The sequence below is a fragment of the Pelodiscus sinensis genome, chromosome 1, assembly GCF_049634645.1.
Source record: "Pelodiscus sinensis isolate JC-2024 chromosome 1, ASM4963464v1, whole genome shotgun sequence".
Lineage (NCBI taxonomy): Eukaryota > Metazoa > Chordata > Testudines > Trionychidae > Pelodiscus > Pelodiscus sinensis.
Window position 1 is genome coordinate 324,602,751 of NC_134711.1, and position 24,129 is coordinate 324,626,879.

The following is a 24,129-nucleotide window of genomic DNA, read 5'->3' on the forward strand; positions in this document are numbered from 1 at the left end:
TAATTCTTCAGCCTTCTTCCAAAAGTCATAAGAATGTAAGAACATAAGAACAGCTCTACTGGGTCAGACCAAAGGTCCATCCAGCCCAGTATCCTGTCTGCTGACCGTGGCCAATGCCAGGTGCCCCAGAGGGAGTGAACCGAACAGGTAATGATCAAACGACCTCTCTCCTGCCATCCCTCTCCACCCTCTGACAAACAGAAGCTAGGGCCACCATTCCTTACCCATCCTGGCTAATAGCCATTAATGGACTTAAGCTCCATGAATTTATCTAGTTCTCTTTTAAACCCTGTTATAGTCCTAGCCTTCACAACCTCCTCAGGCAAGGAGTTCCACAGGTTGACTGTGCGCCATGTAAAGAAGAACTTCCTTTTATTTGTTTTAAACCTGCTGCCCATTAGTTTCATTTGGTGGCCCCTAGTTCTTATATTATGGGAACAAATAAATAACTTTTCCTTATTCACTTTCTCCACACCACTCAGGATTTTATAGACCTCTCTCATATCCCCCCCGTTAGTCAAAGTCAGTGTGAAAGCAGCTCTCTTGCTTTCCATCTTTTGTGGAATGCAATGTGCTAAGGCTGTTCCTGACACATCACCGACTGTCTGAAAGGTTCACAATTCCAGCTCTGCCTTCCCACCTGCTAATGGGAGAAGAATCGCTGAGTGACACTAATGGGGCCGGGTGCTTAGAACACAGGCAGGAGAGCTCTTCCATTAGCTGCGGAAGCCACCGTCGCGGGCGTCTCCGTTTAAGGGATGACGGCTGCCTCTTAAAAATAGTGCTGGCTGTTAAAGAACAGAAATAGCTCTTCTCCTCCAAGGTCAGGGATCTCGCAGGCCTGGCGGTGCTGTTCACTCTGCATGTGCTAAGGGGGCAGGACACGATGTCATCTTCTTACCTAGCTCCCCCTCTCTCGGCAGCTCCCAGTTTCACCCCACCTCATAGAACAGGATCTTAGCCTCTCTCCGGGCAGAGCAATGAAATGCTTTTAGCTTCCAGGGAGCTCCAACCAGAAAAGCTTTTGGCTCCAGCCCCAGTGAGGCACTCTCTGTGTCTGAGCTTGACTCAGATCCTCCGAGCATTCATTCCTGGTTAATCATTTGCTATTGGTGTTGGCTTTGCTGAGCCAGCAGCGCACAAAGAAGCAAGTTTCCAGCAGAGGCCTGGGGAACCCGCCTGCCACCTAGAACCATAGAGCTGGAAGAGACCTCAGGAGTCATCGAGTCCAGCCCCCTGCCCAAGGCAGGACCAATCCCAACTAAATCAACCCAGCCAGGGCTTTGTCAAGCCGAGACTTAAACACCTCTAGGGATGGAGATTCCACCACCTCCCTAGGGAACCCATCCCAGTGCTTCACCCCCCTCCTAGAGAAATAGCTTTTCCTGGTTAGCCAACTCAGACTAGATCCCCTGGGCACCATGGCTCCGTGCGCCGGTAGGGCAACTTAGACCTATGCATAGCGGCAGCCACTTCCTAGAATCCCGTGGCCAAATCCTGAGAGGTGGCAAGGCCTGGTTCTCTTGGCACGTCCTGTTCCCATGATGGGCCTCACACTGGGGGTGGAAACTGCAGCAGCTGAGGACCAAGCCAAGGGGCACAGATGAGGCATGACTGCCTTCACCATCTCTCTCTCTCTAAACGCCACCTCTGATCTACTGCCCCTGTTCAACACCAGCCCTTTGGTTTGTAAGGGTTCTGTACAGGCTGGCTGTGTCTAGACTGCATCCCTTTTCCGTAAAAGGGATGCAAATTAGACACATCGCAATTGCAAATGAAGAGGGGATTTAAATCCTCCCGCTTCATTTGCATACAAATGGCTGCCGCTTTTTTCCGGCTCCGGGCTTGGCCGGAAAAAAGCGCCAGTCTAGACGGGGATCTTTCGGAAAATAAAGCCTTTTCCGAAAGATCCCTTATTCCTTTTTTTAAGAGGAATAAGGGATCTTTCGGAAAAGGCTTTATTTTCCGAAAGATCCCCATCTAGACTGGCGCTTTTTTCCGGCCAAGCCCCGAGCCGGAAAAAAGCGGCAGCCATGTTTATGCAAACGAAGCGGGGGGATTTAAATCCCCTCTTCATTTGCAATTGCGATGTGTCTAATTTGCATCCCTTTTACGGAAAAGGGATGCAGTCTAGACACAGCCGCTGTGTGGTCTGTCGTGGTCCTTAGACCCTCGGGGAGTTTACGTCGCAGTGTGGGGCCAGCAAGCCCCAACAAAATCCTGTCTCCTGAACCAGTTAGGGTGTGAGGTTCTGCTGCAGCAGAGCTCTCCAGCTGGGCGGTTTTAGTGAGCTTGGGCTCAGGCCAGTGACTGAAAACACGGACCTTACCCCTCAAGTCAGGCCGACGTACTTGCCGTAGCCCGTGCTGCTAAAGAGACACGCTGCCACCTTCTGTGCTAGCTGGAGTTTCCCAAGCCCTGACGGCTCCAGCCCAGGTATCGCCTAGTGCTGTAAGCCAGAGGATAGGCCCGAATAACTGAGGCCGGGTCATCTTCCACCGGGATGGAACAGAGTCCCCCCGCCAACCGGAGATGCTATTTCTGAGCGACCCGGCACCGTGGTCTCTTGGCTTCTCTATGCAAAGAATCTAGGCGGCAGCAATAGCCGTAGGTTGCCTGGTTCTTTCCCCAAGAGCAAGGGGTGTTAAGACTTGGCTCCTGAGCATCGTTCTACTTGGATCATTCCAGCTGGGCTCCTTAAATTCGCCCTGTAGCATCAGCAGGATGCGGCATTCCTCTTCACTTCCTGTCCTGCGGTGGTGTGCAAGGCTGGTGTCAAGCAGCAGATGTGTCCAGTCCTGACGCTGGCTACATTTAAGCATGTGTGGGGATGGAAGGGGGGGGGAGTCAAACAGGATCTGTAGCCTCCCCCCCTACTTCCAATCTAATCCTTACAATGTGGGTTTTCTGATGCTTGGAGATCTTTGGGCAAAAGAGGCTATGGAAGTGCAACATGTTTATTACGCCCATGGCTCCCTCCTCCTGGCACAGGATAAATGGCTGGGCTTAATTTTAACTTCAGTTTTTCAAGTCAGTGCAGCTGGCCTGTTCTTTAGGTTGTGTCCAGATGTGGGCACCACATTTCAAGAAAGCTGTGGAGAAATGGAAGAAGGTCCAGAGAAGAGCAACAATGACTAAAGGTCTAGAGAACATGAGCTATGAGGGAAGACTGAAAGAACTGGGCGTGTTTAGTTTGGAAAAGAGAAGACTGAGCGGGGACAGGGTAACAGTTTTCAGGTATCTAAAAGGGTGTCACAAGGCGGAGGGAGAGGAATTGTTCTCCTTGGCCTCTGAGGCTAGGACAAGAAGCAATGGGCTTAAATTGCAGCAAGGGAGGTTCAGGTTGAACATTAGGAAAAACTTCCGGTCAGGGTGGTTAAACAGGAATAAGTTGCCTAGGGAGGTTGTGGAATCTCCATCACTAGAGATATTTAAGAGCAGGTTAGACAGACACCTGTCAGGGATGGTCTAGATCAGGGGTGGGCAATAATTTCTAAGGGGAGGGACACGTCAAGATTTTGGTAAGTGGCCAAGGGCTGCACTTTTCCATGGAAGGGCTGTGGGGTCTGGGATGGAGGTTGGGTGCAGACGGGAGCTCAGGGTAGCTGATTGGGGTGCAGGAGAAGGTAGGGGTCTGAGAGGGAGTTTGGGTGAAGGAGGGGGTTCACAGCATGCAAAACTCCCCCCTTTCCCGTAATGCAGAGAGGCAGATGGAGCAGTCAGAGGCTCTGAGCCCTAGATTTGCTCCCTGCCTGTGGGTCCAATGGGGTGGGTCACAGGCTGGACTGAAAGGCTTGGTGGGCCGGACACCCCCCCATATTTTGCCCACCCCGATCTAGATGGTGTTTGGTCCTGTCTTGAGAGCAGGGGACTGGACCTGATGACATCTTGAGGTCCCTTCCAGAGCTAATATTCTGTGATTCTATACCTTGATCCTCCTTTGTTAAGTGCTTTGTGATCCCCTGCTGAAAGGTGCTTTATTTGAGAGAACATTGTTATTCTGTTCTTTACCAAAGAGCTTATGTTAAAATTACATATTTAAGATTGCATAACCTTAACTCTGCCCTCTGGTTATGGGCTACAAGACACTCTTTATTTACATGATCATCTACTGGTTTTCCACAGCACCTGCCTCATTCAGGGCACAAGCTGCATGGCACGCAGCAAACAAGACAGCTGCTCCCGGTGTGTTCCCTGCCTCATTCATTGAACAAGGGCTGGGGCAGAGGGCTTGCAGAGGAAATGGCGTGTGACCACAAAATTAAAGACTACACCACAATGCACATATTCAAGAGGCAGAGTTAAGGTTGGCTGGAAAACCTCACTTTTGGCACTTCCTGGCTTTGGGGGGCTTGACCATGTGGATATAATGTTCTTTCAACAGCGTCTGGAATCTCCTTGATTTTGAAGAAAACGGAGGTTATTAAACAGGATTCTCCCATGCGGCCAGTCAACTGGCTTCTTTCTCTCTGTCCCGACAAAGTCCCGCTGAAGTCAGCCACTGCTCCTCTGTCTTGGCCTGGGCCCCTAACACGATGGGCTCGTGTTCCTCCATCTTCATCTATAGGGGAAGCAACTGCCCCTGCCCCACTCCTCCATCCCAGCCTGCAGCCCCAAGACCGGGGACCCCCGCCCCCTGTTGCCCTGCAGGCTAATATCACAGGGACACCGCCACACCGACTTCCCCAGGCATTTAATATTAACAGTAATCGAAGATGCCAGGGGACAGGCTAGCGCTGGCCCCTCCCTGCTGTCCTCCTGCCCGCAGCGGACAGAGCCTGGTTTCCTGTAGCCCAGGAGGCAGCAGGCTCCCAGGACAAACGACCCCACTCCAAGCTCAACTTCAGGCTCCCACCAGCCTCTTCGTGCTCCCACCAGTGCCCTTGAGCCGAGCACCCCAGCTGTGACTCCCCTCCTCCCCGTCTCTTCCTCCCCGTGGCTGGGCATTGGGCTTCCCCTTCGCACGCGCTGCTTGCAAACCCTTTGCCCGTGGGGTCGTGGGACTGGGCCGCCGGGGGAAGGAGAGAAGTGGCGCTTGGGGCCAAGGGGGCAGCAGCCGTGATGGGAGCCTTCGACCGGTTCCCCCGCAGGGCGGCTTTGGCAGCAGTGATACGGAATGGCCGGGGTTAGCTGCCCTCTGCCTGGGGAAGGGTTCATGCTTCCACCAGCAGAAGCACTCTGGAAAGGGCTTTCCCCGGGCTGGCTGTCTGGTGGCGGCTGCCTTTGCGTGGCTTGCCGTTTCAAAGACAGGGAGAGATCTTTAAAAAGCCAGGGTGCCCCAAACCCCTCCCGGAGCAGAGGCTGGCACCAGCCCAGCCCGCACCCTTCCGGTTTCAGTTCAGGACTCAAGAAGAAGCAAAACGCAGCTGCTGAAGGGTGGGGAGACTCTCCCAGGGGAAGCCGTGGGCCTGAACCGTCCGTTGCAATGCATCTTCCCCGCCCCCTCCCTGGGGTTCGGCCGCAGCCAGCCAGGTGACGGCGGAGGTGGCGTCTGCTTCAGTAGTGCACCCCGGAGAGGCAGCGCCAGGTCCTGCGCCCGTTACCAGCGGATTCATTTTCCTTACATACACCACAGTCGCGTATTGGTTTGTGGCTGCGGTTGGCTTTGCCGCAGGAGAAGACGGTTAGGTCCAGGGACTGGCACGCGCTCCAGGAGCTCCCCCCTGGTCTCTACGCGGCCCCGGCCGGGTGAGCAGGGACAACGCCATGTGACTTGTGTGTACCCGGACTCTCCGGCTGGCTCTCCCCTCTCCCAAAAGGACCTGGCGACAAAACGAGAGACAACAGGCTGACTCCCGGGGAGCTCTCCCTGCCCCGCTGGCTCCAGCTGTCCCTCCCCACGCACGTCTTACAGGGCTGCTTTCTCCACCCTGTGGGGTCCGGAGCGAAGCTTTGCAGCCCCTCCGTTTGCCCGTGGCATCAGTAAGGGAAGGGTGGCACAGCGGGGGACGGGGGGGGGGGAGTTCAGGGAGGGGCTGGGAATCTAGACCATTGCAGGGCAAAATGTCAGAGCCCCACAGTTAGGCCCCCAGGGCCTCTCTGAGCCCCTCAATAGCCTGGGCCGGGTTGTCAGAAGTGCCGGGAGCGGCTACGTCGCCTCCCCAGGCGAGATGTGGGCACGGTGCAGGCGCCGGCTTGCTTGTGTTTACCCACAGTGCAGCTCTCTGACCCTGCCTGTCGGCTCTCCGATCCCATCCGCTCCCGCACCTCTTGTAGAGCAGTGGGTCTCAAACATGCTGGCCCGGGGCCCACCCTGCGCAACGCAGACCTTTCCGCGGGCCACCGGACAGCCACCCGTGATAACAAAATGGGTGTAGGAGGGGGTGAGGGTGCGGGGTCTGGCTGGGAAGTAAGGTGCAGGAGTGGGCTGAAGGTTGGGGGGTGTCTGGCTGGGAGGGATGGTGCAGGAGTGGGCCGAGGGTGGGGGGGTCTGGGCAGGAGGGGGTGGGATGTAGTTGGGGTGCGAGCTCTGGGCAGGAGGGAGTGGGCAGGAGTGGGCTGAGGGTGGGGGGGTCTGGGCAGGAGGGGGTGGGGTGCAATTAGGGGTGTGAGCTCTGGGCAGGAGGGAGAGGGCAGGAGCAGGGTGGTGTGGGGGGGGTCACGGCAGGTGGAAGGGTGCATGATGGGGATGGAGGTGTGAGGTCTGAGCACGGGGGGCTCTGTGCCTCCCTCTACTCCCAGGCATCATCTCCCGCTGCTCCCATTGGCCATGATTCTGGCCAATGGGAGCAGTGGGGAAAGTCCCTGCACTACCGTTCCCCAATTTTAGAACCAGACCTCCTGGTTTGATGCCCACGGAGAGCCGGGCCAGGGGCAGCAGGGACGGGGATGGGAACTGGAAAGTGCCACTGGGTTCCCCCCCTCTGCCCTCCGGCACACACCGGTGCCACACGCATGATGCAGAGCCCTACAAACAAGCAGGAACGACCGAAGCCCTGAATTACCTGGGGTGTTAGGCCACCAGCTCGTACGTTTCAAAGAAGCTGGAGAGAGAGGAAACAAGGAGGGAAGGTTAGTTTTCCTTCTACACGTCCCATGGTGATGCTCCGTCGCTGACAGCGCCACGCTTGGCGCAAACGTGGGTCATTACACGAGGGCGACGGGAACAAGGGGTGAACTCCAGCTCAGTTTCCCCGCTTCCTATATTGCTACTTTGGGGGACCGGTATCAATCAGCCAGCGGGGCGTGGCAGGGGCGAAGGGCCGACCCTCTCTTGTGCCTGCCCTCTGAGGAATGCGCCTTGGAATGGGAGATGCTCGAGGAAGCCCTGGCCCCGGCCGGTAAGTGCTTCCCAGACACTCCCCTCTGCAGAGGCTGGAGTGCAGGCGGAAGGACTGGCCTGCGACAGAATATTGGAGAACTCAGCATCTGGGGCTGGGAGGTCAGACTCAACCTCTGCACCACCTCTGCGATGTGCACAGCCGACCGAGCACCCCCCGTCAGCCAGCCTGGCCACAGGGGATGGCGTCGCACTGGGACTTGTGCCGGGAAGTGCTCAGCTTTGGCTCCTGCAAACCCAGGAGTCTCTGGCTGTAGCAGCCACAGACTTGTCCACCCACCGAGCCTCCCTTTCGGGATTCCTGTTAGAGAAGGGGGGCTGGCGAGGGAACCATTTCCCCACCTGTCAGGCCAAGTCCTTCCTTGCACAGCACACGAGGCTCGCACGGTGAACGCACGAGGGCCCCTCCAGGCTTTGTCACAGGGAGTCCAAACACCCTTGGGACGTGGAGAACAGCTCTGGGCAAACAGCCCCTGGTCCAAAGCACTCAGCACCTCAAAGCCTTGTTATGGTCCTGAGCATGCTGGGGGGAAGAGTTGTACAAGGGAGCCCTGTCCTTTTAGGAATTAAACCACACCCACAGGCAGTGTGGCTTAGTGGTTAGAGCACAGCTGAAGACGCAGACCTTGGGCAGGGTTAATCATTGTCCCCCAGTCATCCCCAGGGTGCAGCACGGGTCGGGTGTTTGCATTTCCATTCCAGGCCCATTCTACCCCTGCCTGGACCGGGCAGGGTGTGAACCACTCATGCCTGGGAAGGAACGTAGCATCGGCAGGCTGCGGAGCCTGGCTTTTCACTGGACTCCCGCTCAGAGTTCTAAGGTGCCCGTCGCCGTGGCCTCTGGGCACGGGCAGAGCCCAGTGCCGAGTGCAGCCTATGATGCTGCCTGCTGACAGCACAGCGCCGGCGGGTCAGACCATTAGGCAGCGTTTCCCGGCTGGAGATCTGGGCTGCCTAAGCCCCGCACGGCCCTTGTGCTCCCCAGCTGGCGGGCGGCCTGGCTGGGACATGCACGGAACGTGGCCCCCGGACTCTCCGCCTCGCTCCTGGGAGGCCGGCGGGACGGAGACAGGGCACCGCTGCCAGCTCCAGGGTCAGCCCCTGACTCTTGCCCTGAGCAAGAGCAGAGGAGGGGAAGCAAACGCAAAGCGGCGGCTGGCTGTGCCCCAGCGCTGCCGGGGCAGGGAGCTGGAAGGCCTCTCTCCCCGCCCCCTCTGCCAAGCCGAAAACCAATCGTATCCCATGTTCCACCGCAGCGGTCGTTATAAACCTGAGGGAAGACAGGGCCTGGGCTGCCCAGCCTGGAGCTCCCAGCCGAGGGGCGCGAGTACCAGCGGGATGGAAACGCAGGGGTCGTGACGTCAGAGCTGGGAAGTGCTGGGCCCTTCCTGCCCCACAGCAGACAGCCCGGGCAGGGTGGGGCGAGCTTCTCCAAGGATGCCTGGCCGACGGGTCGCGCCCCAGCCCTGAACTGACCCCTTTAGAGAGGCCTGTTCAGTCCTCTGTGGAGAGGCCAGTTAGTGGCCCATTGGGAAGATGGCGGTTACACCTGAAGGCCTGTCAGCTAGCCACTGGGCTGAGCGCCACCAACTCATCTCATGGAAGGAACCCACTGGAGCGGGGGCTTCTGCCACTGGCGTGAGAGCCACCCAGGTCACGTCACCCCAAGCCACCGAGCAGGAAGGAGGTTCAGTCCCTGCTGACCGGGCTGGTGGCTGAAAAGCAACCACCCACGGCAGGGAGGGGGAGCTGGCCAGGATGAACTCTTCCCGCCAGCAGCCTTCATCAGACCCTGCTGCGCTGCTCTCAGGGGTCAGGAGAAAAGCTTCTGGTCAGGTTTATAACAGCAATAAGGCCCAAGCCCCAGTCTGGATCCGATAACGACCAGCTCTTTGCTAACCAGCTGGTCCTCATCTGAGTCTCCGACGGGTGGTTCGGGCCTTGTTGCTCAAGCGGCCCAGCGAGGTTTCCACGTGGGTAGAAGACCCGTTTGGCAAATCCCAGCCTGTCTGGCAGCTCCGTGCACTGCCACTGTGTGTGGACAGAGTCCAGAGCGAGGCTGAGGGAAAGGAAAGGGACGGAGAGCAGAGCTGTAAAGGAGAAGGCATTTCAAAGCAGCGACCCCAATTAACAGGAGAAATCATCAGCTGAACTGCATCCCCTGTTGCTGCATCACGCCTGCCGGTCCCCTCCCTGCATCTGCTGGGGCGGGTTAACCAGCACGAGCCAGGAAGGACCCTTGTCCCCCGGCTCTGTGCGATCTGAAACGACGACTAGAATCCGCAGCCACAGAGCGGAAGGAGCTGTTCTCGCTCTCAGGGAAACGGCCGGGGCGTGCAGCGCCTCTGCCCTGCTCTCGTCCCCCCTGCTCCGGGCTGCGTGCCCGGCAGGTGTGATGCACCGAGCCCGTGGGATGCGGCTCCCCTGCACCGTGAAACCCGGCCCCGATTGGTTGTCACTCACAGTTAGCGGATCAGCAGCAAAAGCAGCCACACTGTTCCTCATCTCATTCTCATTGCCCCGCAGAGGGATGAGCGAGATGTTACCCAACCTGGAGTCCTGCTGCGTCCGCGATGCCCGCACCTTGGAGGATTCGGAGGGCCAGATGTTCCCACCGTTCTGGGGAGGGAGAGCCGGCAGTGAGAGTGGGCGGGGGCAGGGATGGGATCGGGCCAGCCGACGGAGCCTCACTGCGAGCTCTTCAGTTCGGAGCCGAGCTCAGCGGCGCCGGAGCCCTCGCGACGCTCCGGCCACAGGCCTCCACTCTGACTCTGACCCAGCCCTGGGCCTGTGCTCTGCCTGCTCTCCCGCAGAACCAGAGCCCACTACAGTGCTGTGCGCCCTGCCCACTGGGAACGGCACTAAGAGCCACCCGGCACGGCCCCGATCCGCCACCTGCCTATGGACTTATCCAGCTCCCATCACACCAGCCCTGCCCCCATTGTACAGGCGGGAGAACTGAGGCACGGGCAGGCTAAGTGAGTTGCCAGAGGCCACACAGGATGGTTGGGCGGGGCGGGAACTGAACGCTGGTCTCCCACAACCCGGCCCACCCTTCCTCTTGCACAGGCTGGGGGAAATGCAGGGGCTGTGTGGCTGCAAAATGCCACGGTCCCCTCAGACTAGCAGCGTGGCTGCAGGAGAGATGCAGCCCAGCCTTTATCGAAGGGATGGCGAGGGGGTGGCGTTAAGGGGCCGCAGGCTGGGCCCACGCACAAGGCCGGGGCTGTATCTGAGCCATGAGGAAAGGCTCCTCCCTATCTCCCTGCCCTGCCCTGGCGGTACCTGTACATAGAGGAAGGTCGCAAACCACTCCCGCATCTCCATCTGGGTGTCGCAGCACAGGTACCTGGGGAGGGGATCAGAGGGGGTGGTCAGGGTGGGAGCGTCCAGGCGGAGGTGACGTGAGCCGTGACACAAGCCTCTCCTGTCCCCGGCCAGCCGGCCTCCAGCACAGGGAATGCCATGACTCGCAAGCCACCTGCGGCAGAAATGCCATGGCCCAGGCAAAACACGGCCAGGCCCACAGACCAGCCCGCTGGCTCACACTCCAGGCTGCCTCAGCGGCTGCTCTTCCACACGGCAGCAGGATGGCACCTGCCCAGTGCAGAGGCTGCCGGCTGCTCTTGGTCCAGCCCTGCTATTTGGATCCGGGTGGGATACCAGGAAGCAGGGCAGTCTCTAGAGAGCCGTGACCCTGCAGTGCTCCTGGCTTGTATATCAGTGACATGTTCCCCCAGGGCAGGTCTCCTTTCACGCATGGGTTTGTTTGCAGGGAGAGACTGATTCTGGCTCCTGGCTCATCAGACTGGTTTGAGTCACGCATCTGATTTGGCCTTGGGGCCAGCTTGTAAGCCAGGCTCTTCAGGCATTCGGAAGCAGGCCCCAAGCTTACTGGGCTCCCCGCACCTCTCAGGATATGGCCCCTTTTTGCAGTTGCTAGGAAGACTGCGGCTGTCAGGCCATGGAGGTGCCTTGGTATCATTCATCATAGACACAGACAGCTGTGTGCCAAGTGATCTGCTCCCGACACCATCATTAGCGATCAGAGAACATCTGGAGTGTCTGAGGATGAAAGCTGCTCTGGGAAGCTGAGATAATTAGACCGAGGGCAGCTAGACAGCAGAGCCAGAGGGAGGGACTCTAGAGGGATGGCTGGCTGAAGAAATGGAGAGCGGTTCCTTTAAATAAAACTATGTTGGACATGCTGAGGAGAGGGAGACATGACAGAGGCCACTCCTCTTTCCTGGGTGGAATCAGAATGGCTGGACTGTGTGTCAGAGACCCCGCACTGTCAATAGCGATTCTCATTTAGCTCAAGTGACTGGCCCTACAGGTGGGGGTTCTAAGTGGCATGGGGGGAGCCAGGCTGGTGTTGAATTTGTGCCAGTGAGCACTGTGCAGGCAGACCCTGGCCTGGTACATTTCTATGCAGAAACGCCTCCTCCTCTTTGAGGCGCCTACGAAAGTCCCTGTAGGCCTTGGGGCCTGCGCATGGTTCTGTTTCTGACAGGGGCTCCGCCTTGATCCCTGCCTGCCTGGACTCCCGCGTGTTGGGGTCTGCGCTTAACCAACAGCCCTCCTCCAGCAAAGCCCCCCACGCTCACCACTGCTGCTTTTCATGCTTCTCGTTTTCATAGAACACGGTGAAGCCCCAGCTGCACGGGAGAGAAGACGAGAGCAGAACAATGAATTCCAAGGCTTCCTCTCCCCATCTGCGCCGCGTCCTCCAGGTTCGTAAGTTTCCCAATACAGCCAAGCTGGCGTCCCAGCGACCACAAGCCCCGGTGTGTTACCGTAGCAAACTGTTGCGATTTGTCACCCCTGCTAGGCACTTTCCTCCATGGCCTTTGCCTTCAGAGAGGCCAGGTGGCCCTGGAGTCGATTATCGGCAACCTCTGGCAATGAGAGGAAAACTCCACAAAGGGCACAAAGCGCCACGGGACAATAAAATCATCCCAAGTTTTGTGGTGCATTTGATTCCAGTGGATCCCCAAGTTTGGCTGAGGATGAAATGCAGCCACCTCTGGGGGGGAGGGGGGAGCGTGCGTGCAGGATGTTTAACAGCACAACACAGCGTTGGTGTGTGTATGTGCGTGCAGGATGTTTAACAACACAACACAGCGTTCCACCGCAGGGCAGGCCACGAAGACGTGGAACTGTGATTCTTGCCAGCTTTCACCAGTGTCCAACCCACAAGATGCCCCGGCCACAGGTGTCCCAACCCGCCAGTGTGACAGCGATGCCTGAATCAACACCACAACCTTCCGGGTGTGAGTGGAGCCCTGGCAGAGGTGCCAGCTCTACCACCCTCTGCGTGGCACCGACCTCCCACGGGAATATTGGGGCATCCTGGACAGGAGCATGGCACCAGGCCCAACCCAGCCCCACCACCCCAAGGAAGAGCCAAGCAATGCCGGAATCCGAATGGGGCTAGCCAGCCACGGCCCCTCATGGCTCCAGCCCGCTCCCTGCCCCCTCTTACGTGGTCAATTCAGACCCACCTGCAGCAGGACTGCCTGACCTGGGTGTCCCACCCCCAGCGTGGTGTACGGGATAGCTCACCCCAGAAGGACACATGGCAATGCTGTGCCTCGGGCATCCCTCTGCTACTGCTCTGCGCTTCCCAGCCCCAGCACGGTCTGTTTGAGCATCCCCCTCTCTGCCTTGTGCTAGGTTCTAGGGAATAAAAGTCCAGGAGGCACCTGCAGACCTCCAGAGACACCCCGGGGGCCGCAGCGGCAGCCTTTCCACCTCCCGAACTAAGCAGGGGCCGGGCGGAAGGGGACTTGGAAGGGAGCCTGCCAGGAAAATGTCAGCGCTGCCGCAAGCCGTGGTGATGCGACAGCAGGCGGCCCTTTCCTCAGAGACCCATGTGTGTCACTAAGGAGTTGGTCTGAGGTCCCCCAGCTGCCTTGCACAAGAGCTGGTGTGTTGGCACGAGTGCCACGGCCAGACTGCACGAGGGAGCGTGACCTCGCTCTCTGGAACTGGTCACCAGTGCCCGGCACGCCGGCCTTTGAAGGGACCAGCACGAGCATCTAGTCTGACCAGCCACGCCTTGCAGGCCAGACCCTCTCCCACCCACGCCTGCAGCAGACCCCGAACTGCTGGCTGAGTCCCCAACTCAGGAGCTCACGACATCTCCTGGCTACCCCGCGCTGAGCCCTCTCCACTCCGAGGGGCCCGGGAGGCGGGCGTGGAATCAGGGCAAGCCGGCTCGGGCTGGGGTGATGTGCCCAGCTCCGCAGGGAGCAGCTCCTCCCCCCTGGAAGGGCTCCCCCTTGGCGGGATGGGGCTCTGGGGATGCCGGGGGAGGGAGGGAGAGGAGCCCTGGGTCTCCAGGAGGCTGTGGGCACAGCCGGAGCTTGGGGAGGGAGAGGACTGCGGCGCGCTAGCCTGCTCTGCCATCTAGTGGCAAGAAGCCCGAGAGCAGGAGAAGCCCCAGTGGTTCCTTTGCTGCAGGCAGGCTTGACACCAGCACCAGGGAACAGCAGCAAGCAGCAAGGTGGCTCCCGGGGCTTTCCGCACCCCTGGTTCATGTGCAACGGGCAGTCTCTAACGCTGCCTTTCCAGCAGAGAAACCACAGTGCTATCCCCGAGGCAGCATGGCGCCTAGCCCCACAACTTGGCTTTAGCTGAGAGTGCTGTGGGTCAAGGGCGTATGGGAGTTCAGCCCTCCTGGGTCTGCCACTGCATGGCCGTGGACAAAGCCACCTTCCTTCTTTGTGCCTCAGTTTCCCCTTCTGCAAAACGGGGCAGTGCTATTGGCCTAGGATGACCATCACCTCCATAGGAGTCATGAGTAAGTGCAATGAACCCTATATCCTGACCAGGGCCCCCGGGCACGACTGCGACACAGCAATGAATAGCTGGAAGGAACGACAGCAGCGCTCTTCCGACTGCTTATTTCTGCGCCGAGGTTGTGCCCGGAGGCCCCGTTCAGCATCCTCCCTGCACTGCATGGGGCTCAGAACACTAACAAGTGGAGCCCTGCAGCCAGCTGAGCCATCACCCCCCCCCCCCCCGTTTCAGACATGGGGAAACTGAGGCACGGAATGGCCAAATGAGTCACCAGAGGTCACCCAGCTATTTGCTGGCAGAGCCAGGAGTTGAATCCAGAGCTCCCCACTCCCTAGGTCCCTGTCGACTAGCCCTTGCTCTCTGCATTCCCGTGATGGCCTCCTGGCTTCCTGTTCCCAGGCCGGACTGAGGCCAGGTCCCATGTGAAGCGCCGCTGCTCAAACTCCGAGCCGCTGCTCACCAGGACGGAGGGCGGAGTTTCTTCTTAACTCCCAGGAAGACTTTCAGATTCTTGACTGGCCACTCTTTCTCCGGCCTGTGGCTCTGGGGAGACAGGAGGAGAAGGGGGAGTCAGACACCGCCCAACGCTGGCAGCAAACCCTCCACCACAGCGCAGGAGTGCGGGATCCGAACCGGCCTTCCAGGTCTGATCGCAGGGGACAGTCACTCCAGGGAGCGCAGCTTCGGGGAGCAGGACGCCAAAGCAACACACACAAAGAGGAAGGGTTTTCATCTCCCCCCCACAGAGACACTCTTCTGGGATGGACAGACATGAATATAAGGCCTTCCTAGAGACCAGCCTGTGACCGAGCACCAAGGACCAAGAGATGATGCAAGGCTGTTCTCCTGACTCAGCTGGATCCTGTTAGCTCAGGGGTGGGCAATCATTTTTGCCCAGTGGGCCACTTCATACATTTTAGAAGTGGCCCCGGGCCACCCCGGAAGGGGTGGGGCTACCCCACCCCTAGACCATGATTGTTCGGGGGTGGGGGAGCCACTTTGCCCCCCTTCCCACTAGGCACCCATGCCCTGGAAGAGGCTTGGCACGCTCCCCCTCCCCCAGGCCAATCAGGGTCTTGGGGGCGGGGGAGCATGGGAAGCCTCCTCCAGCCCTGCAAGAAGCACGTGGCGCTTTGAAGTACTGCGGGCTCCGTGGCAGAGCGGAGAAGGCTTCACGCAGCTCCCCTGCCCCCAGTCCTTAACTGGCCTGTGAGCAGGGGAGCGGCAGGGCCTCCGCAGGCCGGATCCACCCGTTTGGCAGGTCACATCCAGCCCGTGGGGGCCCTTGTGCCCACCCCTGTGTCAGCTCCAGACTCGGAGACGCAGAGACGCAGCCCTGTGTTTGTGGCTGGGCCCACGCGCACGTAACCACAATGCGCCCAGCCGCCTGCCCCCAGCCCCAGGCCACGCTCTTCTGTGGGACGTCACGCCATCCCTCCAGACCCTGGCGTCCCACAGCAGGCGAGGGCCTCGGCGCGGCCCAGGCGGTAGCTGGACCCAGAATCCACAAGGACCTTGTTTCCAGGAAACCATCCCGGATGCCAGAGGCTAAAGGAGAGGAGGACGGAGGCCGCAGGTGAGAGCAGCCCCCTGCGGGTCTTCCCCCGTGGCGTCAGGTGAGAGGCAGGGATGGGAGAGACACGTCTCTGCCAGACGGAGCAGGGCCCCAGCCACGCCCCAAGGTCCAGACACGATACGTGGACTCATCTCCCTGGGCCAGCCAGCCCCCCTCGCCTGCCCTTGGCTCCCTGCTAATGGAGTTATTGTCTGCGCCTCCTGGGCAGCCTTGTTCCACTAACACCCGCCCCCAAGCCTGGCTGGAGACCTAGACATCCTGGCTGGCTGCTGGGCGTGAAATTCCACATGTGCCCGAGTGGAGGGAAGGGCCGCCTTCTGGGGTGGGCCTGTCCGAACATGTTACATGCCAACGCGCCACTTTCCCATTGGCTCACGGGGGAGTCACAGGAGTGAGTGTAGACGTGTGGCATGCCCATGTACCCCAGGTCTGCTTTATCCCACCCCGTGCTCGGGGGAGGGCTGACTTTGGGTCTGAACTTTGTCCCTGGCCCCCTCCTTCTAAAGGTCCAACCAAACTCCCGGACCTGCTCTCGGGGCTCTCAAACCATCCAGCATGTGGTGGCGTGAGCCCACGGTTCCTATTTACCAGGCCTTGTTATGCTGGGGCATGATCCAGGCCCCGGGGGGCTCCTGATTCGGTCCGGTTCAAGAACGGCCGGCTATATTCATGTGGACAAGCCTCAGGCACGTTGCACACACAGACGAGGCGAACTGTAATTACTAAGCCATCGATCTCACACTGAGCCACTTACAGACGCGCCCCTGGGTCGCAGTTTGGCATTGACAATGCTGATCACACGCAGGGCGGAGCCGCATTGCTCGGTCACCTGCCCGCGAGCGGCTGATGGAGGGAGAGGAATTGCTCAGGCTAACGTGTGTGTGTGTGTGTGTGTGTGTGTGTGTAGGGAGAGGAATTGCTCAGGCTAACGTGTGTGTGTGTGTGTGTGTGTGTGTGTGTGTGTGTGTGTGCGCGCGCGCTCAGGCTAACACGTGTGTGTGGGGGGGGGGAGTGAAACTGGCCAGCTGTGCAAAGCGTATCCCCTCTGCCGCCCATTCACCCTCCTGCCTGGGAAGGCCTGCTCCCCTGGCCCCACAGGGCAGCCGGAGGCACCCCTCCCAGGGATAATGGACCTCCTGCAGCTCCCTCGTTAATCTTGGGAACAATGTCACTCCGCAGATGAGCATTGAGAGTGGATTACAACAGTGTTTACAGCCCAGCAGCTCAAGCATTGCCGAGGGGCCAGACTCCTTAATATTTCAGCCATCCCCCCCCGCATACAAGGATCCAAAACCTGCCCACTACGGCAGCAGCTGAGCTGGTGGTAGTGCCTCCTAGCGCACCGGGAGGGGGTGACAATCTGGTCAAAGTCTCCTCTTGAAATATTCCATGTCCCACCTCAGCCAGGAAGCAAGGAGGATGCAGTGGTAGGGCCCTGCCCTTGGACTTGGGAGACCGGATTCAATACAGTGATCTGTCACAAACGCCACGTGGGACCTTGGCCAAGTCATTTAGCCTCAGTTTCCCCCATACCAACTCTGCCCTGCCTCCCAGGGGTATTCTGTGGTAACAGAGATACGGGGGATTTTCAGAAAACTTGGTGAAGGGCCATTGGTCCCTACCAGTTCTATGATTTTATGATTATATAAGCCTGCCTTCATGGGGGCAGCTGGAACGGCTGTAGGCTACAGTGGGGAGAAGCTGAGATTTTTTTTCTCTGTTGCTTCAGGGATCACACCCTAAAACCCCCTGTGCTATTCTACAGGAATAGCCCAAGGCACTCGTCAGAGATCTACCGTTTTATATCAGTACTATCCAATGCTGCCATATTCCCCCCCATTATTTCCTTTTGTGATTGGGTGAATCAGCTTTTTTTTTCAGATAAGGAAAACACACTCACACTCACACGTTTCAGGGGGTAGCTGAGTTAGTCTGTTACAGAAAAAAGCAACAGATGGTCTGGTAGCACTTTATAGACTAACAAAACATGTAGATGGGATCATGAGCTTTCGTGGGCACAGCCCACTTCTTCAAATGACCAGAGTCATCTGAAGAAGTGGGCTGTGCCCACGAAAGCTCATGATCCCATCTACATGTTTTGTTAGTCTATAAAGTGCTACCAGACCATCTGTTGTTTTTTTACACACACGCGTGTTGAGCAACTGGATTTGGGTGTGACCCAGGGCGAGTTTGTAAGGCAAGAGAGCAAATCAAAGCCCTCGGAGCATCCTGCTCAGCTGCCACACAGGATATTTCTCTACTCACGTTTTCCAGGGTAGGGAGCCGCTGCTTCAAACTCTGTTTGATAAAGGATGGGGGTTAAGCCAGACACAGAGGACCTGGGGAGAAGTGCCCCCCTCTATTCTATTCCATGGTGCCACGCAACAGGAAGTGTGGAAAGCAAATATGGATTTGGGTCTCATTTCCTATGGAGCCGGGCATGGAAGCTGCAAGAATCCGAGCAGTGGGATAGGGGATTTGGGCACATGGCCATAAAGAGTTTGCGATCTGGGCCGGGAAGAGCAGGACCCAACAGTGTTGTAAGCAGTGATTGGAGTGAGGCACGACGCCAGGGTTCTAATCTTGATTCTTCCACGGACCCGTGGTGTGGCTTTGGACAAGTCACTCCATCGCTCAGTGCCTCGGTTTCCCATTTCAGAGATAACAGATGGAGACGTGAAAAACCGTCTGCCAACGCGAAGCGTTCCTGTGACCATGCTGTGGGATGTGTCACAGGGCCTGGGCCTTACCGGACTGTTAACACGGTTTGACAACATAGCTATAGCAGCATTTGGTGCTGTCTTCACAGAAACTGCACAGTGTAAACAGATGCTGACTTTTCATTTCATCTCCGCTGCTATACATGGGACTTGAGAATTAAAAATAAATAAGGCTCCAATGCGTTATAATGAACCCGAAAGCACAGGCCCTTTTCACGTGAGCCAATGGAGACTCCCCATTGGTGGTTAGCAGTAGAGGGCCCATGACACATAGCACTGCAGTTCTGACTCCTTCCAGCAGAGGGCAGTGGTGAACACACATGCTAAGTCCATCTCTTTCCCTGGTGTTTATCCCCCCCATATTTACAGAGCAATCAGATCTCCGCTCAGTCTGCTAGCACAAGCCCTTCCAGTCTCCTCTCCTAAGACAGCCCCACCACTCCTCTGATCATCCTCCTAGCTCTTCTCTGCTCCGGTTCCCATCTGAACTCCTCTTGCTGACCAGACCAGCACACAGGATGCCAGGTGAGGTCTCACCCCAGGGCCTTGCACACAGGCACTAGCACGTCCCTATCGCTGCTGGAAATACCTTGCCCAGCGAGATCTTACAGCTGCTGGGAAGCAGAGGCAGAAGGGATGGGAAGCGGAGCATGCTCCGGCCAGCAGGAGGCGCTGCGGCGAGGGGGCGTGGGAAAGGTTGGTGAGCCAGAACCAGGGGAGTACAGCGGCCCAGGGAGCTCACCCGCACTTCCTTGTAGAGCCGCAGGCAGCTCTGGTTCAGGATGAAGTATCGATCGTGGAAGCCCGTGCTCAGCCCAAGCCCCAGCAGGTTCCTCTCCTCCCGGAACTTCATCATGCCGTGCTTGCTGTCGCCCACTCTGCTGGCTGGGGAGAGCAAAGGGGGCCGGGGCAGGGAGCTGTTAGAGCTGGATCGCGAGGGGTTAAACTTGTGGCTGCAGGGGGAGGGTATAGCGCCGTGGGGTGAGACCCGGGGTCCCAGGACCAGCCCCACAACAGACAAACTGCAGGTCCCACTGGCAGCGGTGGCCTCAAGGAAAGGTGCAGACACACGGACATGTGCCGGGGCCCTGCAGGCCTCCCTTTTCGGGTTTCGAACCCTGGTCCCTTGTGTCACCTCCCCGCCTTGAGGGACCAGCAATGGACGCAGCAGGGTCCCTTTCCAGAGGGCCGGACGGCAGGAGAGAGCCCCACTGTCCCAGCAGGGCAGAGACAGGGCAGAAACTCCCCAAGGCAGGGCTAGACACTACACGGGCTTCCTGCCCGAGTGGCAGGGTGAGAAGGAGGGAGGGTGCCGGGGGCAGACAACGCCCCGTGTCTTGTCTTTGTGCCCTCTGCTCACAGGATCAGCTCCGACTGGGTCGGGACTGAGCCATCCCCCCCGACTGTCAGGATTCTACACATGCAATTCCAGGGCTCCGGACAGGAGGATTTTGCAGGCCGTGCCCAACACACTGTACCCCCGGCAGGGCCCGTGTCACTGGGCAGAACCGCTAGCCGGGTTGGCAGGGCCGCGCTCCCTTTTGAGTGATGAAGACTAGGACGTGGGGGAACCCGGAGCGGCCTGGATCCCTTTTGCGTCGTTGACGCCCCAAGGTGGCTACCTACCGAGATAGATGAGCATGTTCTCCATGGACAGCTGCTTCTTCACCACCAGGTAGCTGTCCGTCCCCAGGCAGTGCACGATGGGCAGGACTTTTTCAGAGTAGTGCAAGGGCCGCTCTGCACGGGGAAGCGGGGACAGGTGCATTAACGCCCCCTGCCAGCTTACTTGCCACTCCCATGAGGGTGAGCAAAGCTCGGCTCTTTCCAAGCCACCCAGGGGCCCTGAGCATCCGCAACGCCCCCCCCCCGGGGAAGGTTATAATTTTACATGTATAGAGCCTCCCCATCATCAGAATGCAGCCAGCTCTGGGGTGCGATGTGGGCGGCTGCCGGAACACTGCCTGCTTGGGAGAGGAAGTGAGCGATATCCTGTCCAGCTGAGGCTGCATTTAGGGCAGCAAAATGCGAGTTTTTACACTGGACACCCAGGCCTCGGGCATCTTCTCCTGAAAAGAGAGCCCGGGGCTTCTAGCAAACGCAGAGCTCAGCCCCTGGGATTTCTGATTCATCAGCATAGCGCCCTCTTGCGCAGTGCTGGGTAGGTAACCACTTCCACACAGCTTCAGAGGAAATGCATCTGGTCTCCCAAACAAACACTGGCCAGCCCAAATCCCGCTTAGCTTGTGTGATCTGGCAGCATCGCCAATCGGACACAGGAAAAATACAGCCACGGGACCAGAAAATACGATGAAATGCCACACTCTTCTAGTGCCGACAGGAAAACAGCGAGCATAGTGCGAAATAACTCACCCAATGAATTACTAAACCGCTTCTGAGCAGGGAACTCAGCAATCGCCTTCTTAACAAGTTCTCCTGCCCTGCTCGGACTGGCACTGCGCTGACGCTTGGCGAGGGGATGGGGAAGGGAGAGGAGGAGAAAACACAACCAGGGCAGCTCCAGGGGTTGCTATCAGAGGGGGAGCAGGGTTCATGCCCCTGCCTGTGTCAGGAGCCTGGAGATCAGGGGATTAAAGGGCACAGTGCCTTCACCTCAGAACTCGCTCAGGGGATGGGCAGCTAGGTTTGCTTTGCCCGGAGGCAGCGTTCCCTGTAAGCCTAGCCCTTGGCTGGCCACCCAGGAGAGATTCAAATGCCGCCCAGTGGATGAGCACAACGCCGGCAGCGTGTGTTTCTCCGGGTGGTGCACATCTGCACATGCCTCAGTGCACAGAACAAAAATATTCCACACATAGAGGGGGAAAATGGAAAGGATCATTGCCCAGGGGTGAGACGCCCCCTGCAAAGTCCCACCCATATTTCTGTCTCCTCATCACCAGGCGGCACTTTCCCTGGTTCTCCACGCTGTAGACACTGGGCCACACTAGGATTCCCTCCCAGGGAAGAACTTGTCTGCCCTGAGCACCTGAAAGGAATTGTGGGAAGGTGCTGGAGGACTACCAGCACTGCAGTGATGTAGCTGGTGTCCTCACTGCTGTCCGAGTGAAAGCCTCACCCGGGATATAACCTATCCCCCAGGGTGCACCCGCTAGCCCGTGCTCTGCTCTAGCCTGCTTGCCGGCAGGCTCCCATTCGGAGTAACCCTCTCTCCCACCCGGGCACTGACCTGCCTCCTCCCGCTCGTTCACTTCAAAGCAGCTCCAGTACTCCTTCTCCCGCATAACCATTTTCCGCCGGTCCAAGATCTCGAAGGTCAGCTCTTCTGCAGTCATGGTGGCTGGGATCTGAGGAGAGGAAGAAAGAAGCCTTGCTTGTATCTCCACCTCCCTCCACCTCTCAGAGCAGGCCCGAGCATCCCGTGGGGACCAGCCTCTCTGGCCAGACGTCAGGGGGCGTTTGACCTTTGCCAGGGCTGTGCTTCTGTCAGAACACCCCCTCTACACTGCCCCGTGCCGGCACGTGCCCAGCACCCCTGGCAAGGCGGCTGGCGAAGACTCCCCCACATCCCCATGCTACGTCACACACCCTGGGGCAGAGGTGGGAGTTTCTACCAGCCCTGCCAGAGCGGGGGCTCAGAAGGGGGTCAGAGTCCAATCGGCTTCCCCACTTCACGCTGTCTGAAGCAACGGCACCGCGCTGATTCCCCCACGCCAAGCAGCACTGCAAACCCCAGCCCCTTGGATCAGAGTGAAGGGAGCATCGTGAGCCACGACCGGGTGTATCCATCCATACAGCTCCCGCAGAGCACACGACACGGCTGCCAGCGCACACGCCTGGAGGGCGCCTTTCCCTCTCCACTGCCCCGGCCCTCCCCTCACCTTGACATGCTGCTCCGCTTCCGTCCTCTTCTCCTCCAGGTACACTGTGCAGATGAAGTCCCCGGCTTGCTGGAAGGAACAAGAAAGGGGATTTTACCAGTAGGCTCCTGGTTCCATAGGGACCAGTAGGCTCCTGTGAATCCACTCCAGGCCTGGGCTGCCCAGAATTAACCTGAGCATAGAGACCCCCTTCTGTGCCCTACACTATTCACTGAATATCTCCCACCTCCATCACGGGGTGACTGGCCCTTTAAGGGGAGAAGGGTCCCAAGCCCCACCTGTGACACACACCTCTCTCCAGATGGGCAAAAGGAAAGCCATGTGATGGTTGGGTCATGTGATTTAATCAGGGCCGCACTTAGCAAGCAGCTGACCCTGTTTCCTGCCCTACTCTCAGGCAACTCTGCACAATGGATTTTGCCAGAGTCTCACCAGAATACAGTGTGTGCCTGAGCACCCCCTGCTGGTCAGCAGTGACCAGAAAAGACACAGCAAGGGCATGGAGGGTCTCCAGCTGGCTTTGTGGTGGCACAGCCATGGTCTATCCAGGGACAGACCCAGGGGCTGCTGAATGGGAGGGGGAAATAGCTGACGATGTTTTATGTTTGAGCTTCCACGGGGTTAACAGGAAGTGGAGGGAGCTGGCTGGAACCTAACCCCTTCTATCACCGCTAGGATTCTGGATAGCAGAGGGGGATTTGCTTTTGGGAAGGCGAGTGAATGGGCAGCCCCAGCACACACCGCGCCGTACAACTAGCTGTGTCAGAACTGGAACCCGCCTCTCCATGGAGACCTCCAAAGGGGAGAGTGACCCTCCCAGGGAAGCTGGCGGAGGGGACTAACCGTGGTTGCGTGGCTCTGTCGGAGTTCCTGAGGGCTCAGATTTTCAGTGGGGCTCCAAAGAGAAGTCTCAGACCCCAGCGAGCATGTGCAGGGGAGATCCGCCCCACCTCCCTCCCCCGTCCCCAGCTTTGCCAGCGGGCGGCTGGGTCGGCTACCTGGGTACCGCTGGACGAGCCGGCAATCCGCATCTTGATGATGGCCGTGATCTCGTCCTGCTGCTTCCTCATCTCTTGTTCGTCCACCTGCCAAGGGGAGAGAAAGCCAGAGTGACTAAGAAGACTAAGAGGAAAAACAATTGAAGAGAGCTGGTGGTTTTTCAAAGGGGCATTACTAAGGGCCACATGGAAACTATTCCACTGTGTATGAAAGCTAGAAAGTAAGGCAAGAGAACACCTTGGCTTAACCAAGAGATCTTACATGACCTAAAAATCAAAAAGGAGTAGTATAAAAAGTGGAAACTAGGTCAAATGACAAAGGCTGAAGATAAACAAACAACACAGGTGTGCAGGGGCAAGATCAGAAAGGTGAAGGCACAAAACGAGCTCAGTCTAGATACAGACATAAAGGGTCACAAGAAGATAATCTATAAATATATTAGAAGCATGAGGAAGACCAAGGACAGGGTAGGCCCATTGCTCAGTGAAGAGGGAGAAACAACAACAGGAAACTTGGAAATGGCAGAGGAGCTTAATGACTTCTTAGTTTTTGTTTTCACCAACAAGACTGATGGTAACTGGATGCCTAACATAGGGAATGCTAGTGGGAATGAAGTAGGTTTAGAAATTAAAATTTAAAAAGAACAAGTTAACATTTACTTAGAAAAGCTAGATGTCTTCCAGTCACCAGAGCCTGATGAAATAAATGCATCCTAGAATACTCAAGGAGCTGAGAGAGGAGGTATCTGAGCCTCTAGCTATCATCTTGGAAAAAGTCATGGGAGATTCCAGAAGACTGGAAAAGGGTAAATCTAGTGCCCATCTATAAAAAGGGAAATAAGAACAACCCAGGAAACTACAGACCAGTCAGCTTAACTTATGTGCCAGGGAAGATAATGGAGCATATAATTAA

General features: G+C 57.8%; 1 protein-coding gene across 10 annotated transcripts in view; it reads right to left on the bottom strand.

Annotated features, from left to right (window-relative positions):
* Window positions 1-3,960: 3,960 nt before the first annotated feature.
* Window positions 3,961-24,129, bottom strand: part of ARAP1 (ArfGAP with RhoGAP domain, ankyrin repeat and PH domain 1) — a 218,000-nt gene continuing 197,831 nt past the window's right edge. For 6 of the 10 annotated variants that reach the window (XR_012900822.1, XR_012900821.1, XR_012900825.1 and 3 more), the window contains 11 exons: window positions 23,217-23,303; window positions 22,219-22,287; window positions 21,567-21,684; window positions 20,006-20,119; window positions 19,122-19,264; window positions 17,925-17,957; window positions 14,544-14,626; window positions 11,887-11,937; window positions 10,565-10,628; window positions 6,945-9,898; window positions 3,961-5,762 (listed from right to left, as the gene is read on the bottom strand). Coding sequence is in view for 2 of the 10 variants with exons in the window: in XM_075919629.1 (XP_075775744.1) it covers window positions 6,975-6,983; window positions 9,743-9,898; window positions 10,565-10,628; window positions 11,887-11,937; window positions 14,544-14,626; window positions 17,925-17,957; window positions 19,122-19,264; window positions 20,006-20,119; window positions 21,567-21,684; window positions 22,219-22,287; window positions 23,217-23,303 (927 nt within the window). In the remaining 8 variants the exon portion in view is untranslated. The remainder of the gene's footprint in view (window positions 5,763-6,944; window positions 9,899-10,564; window positions 10,629-11,886; window positions 11,938-14,543; window positions 14,627-17,924; window positions 17,958-19,121; window positions 19,265-20,005; window positions 20,120-21,566; window positions 21,685-22,218; window positions 22,288-23,216; window positions 23,304-24,129) is intronic. The other 4 variants (XR_012900823.1, XM_075919630.1, XM_075919629.1 and 1 more) reach the window with 4 other exon arrangements.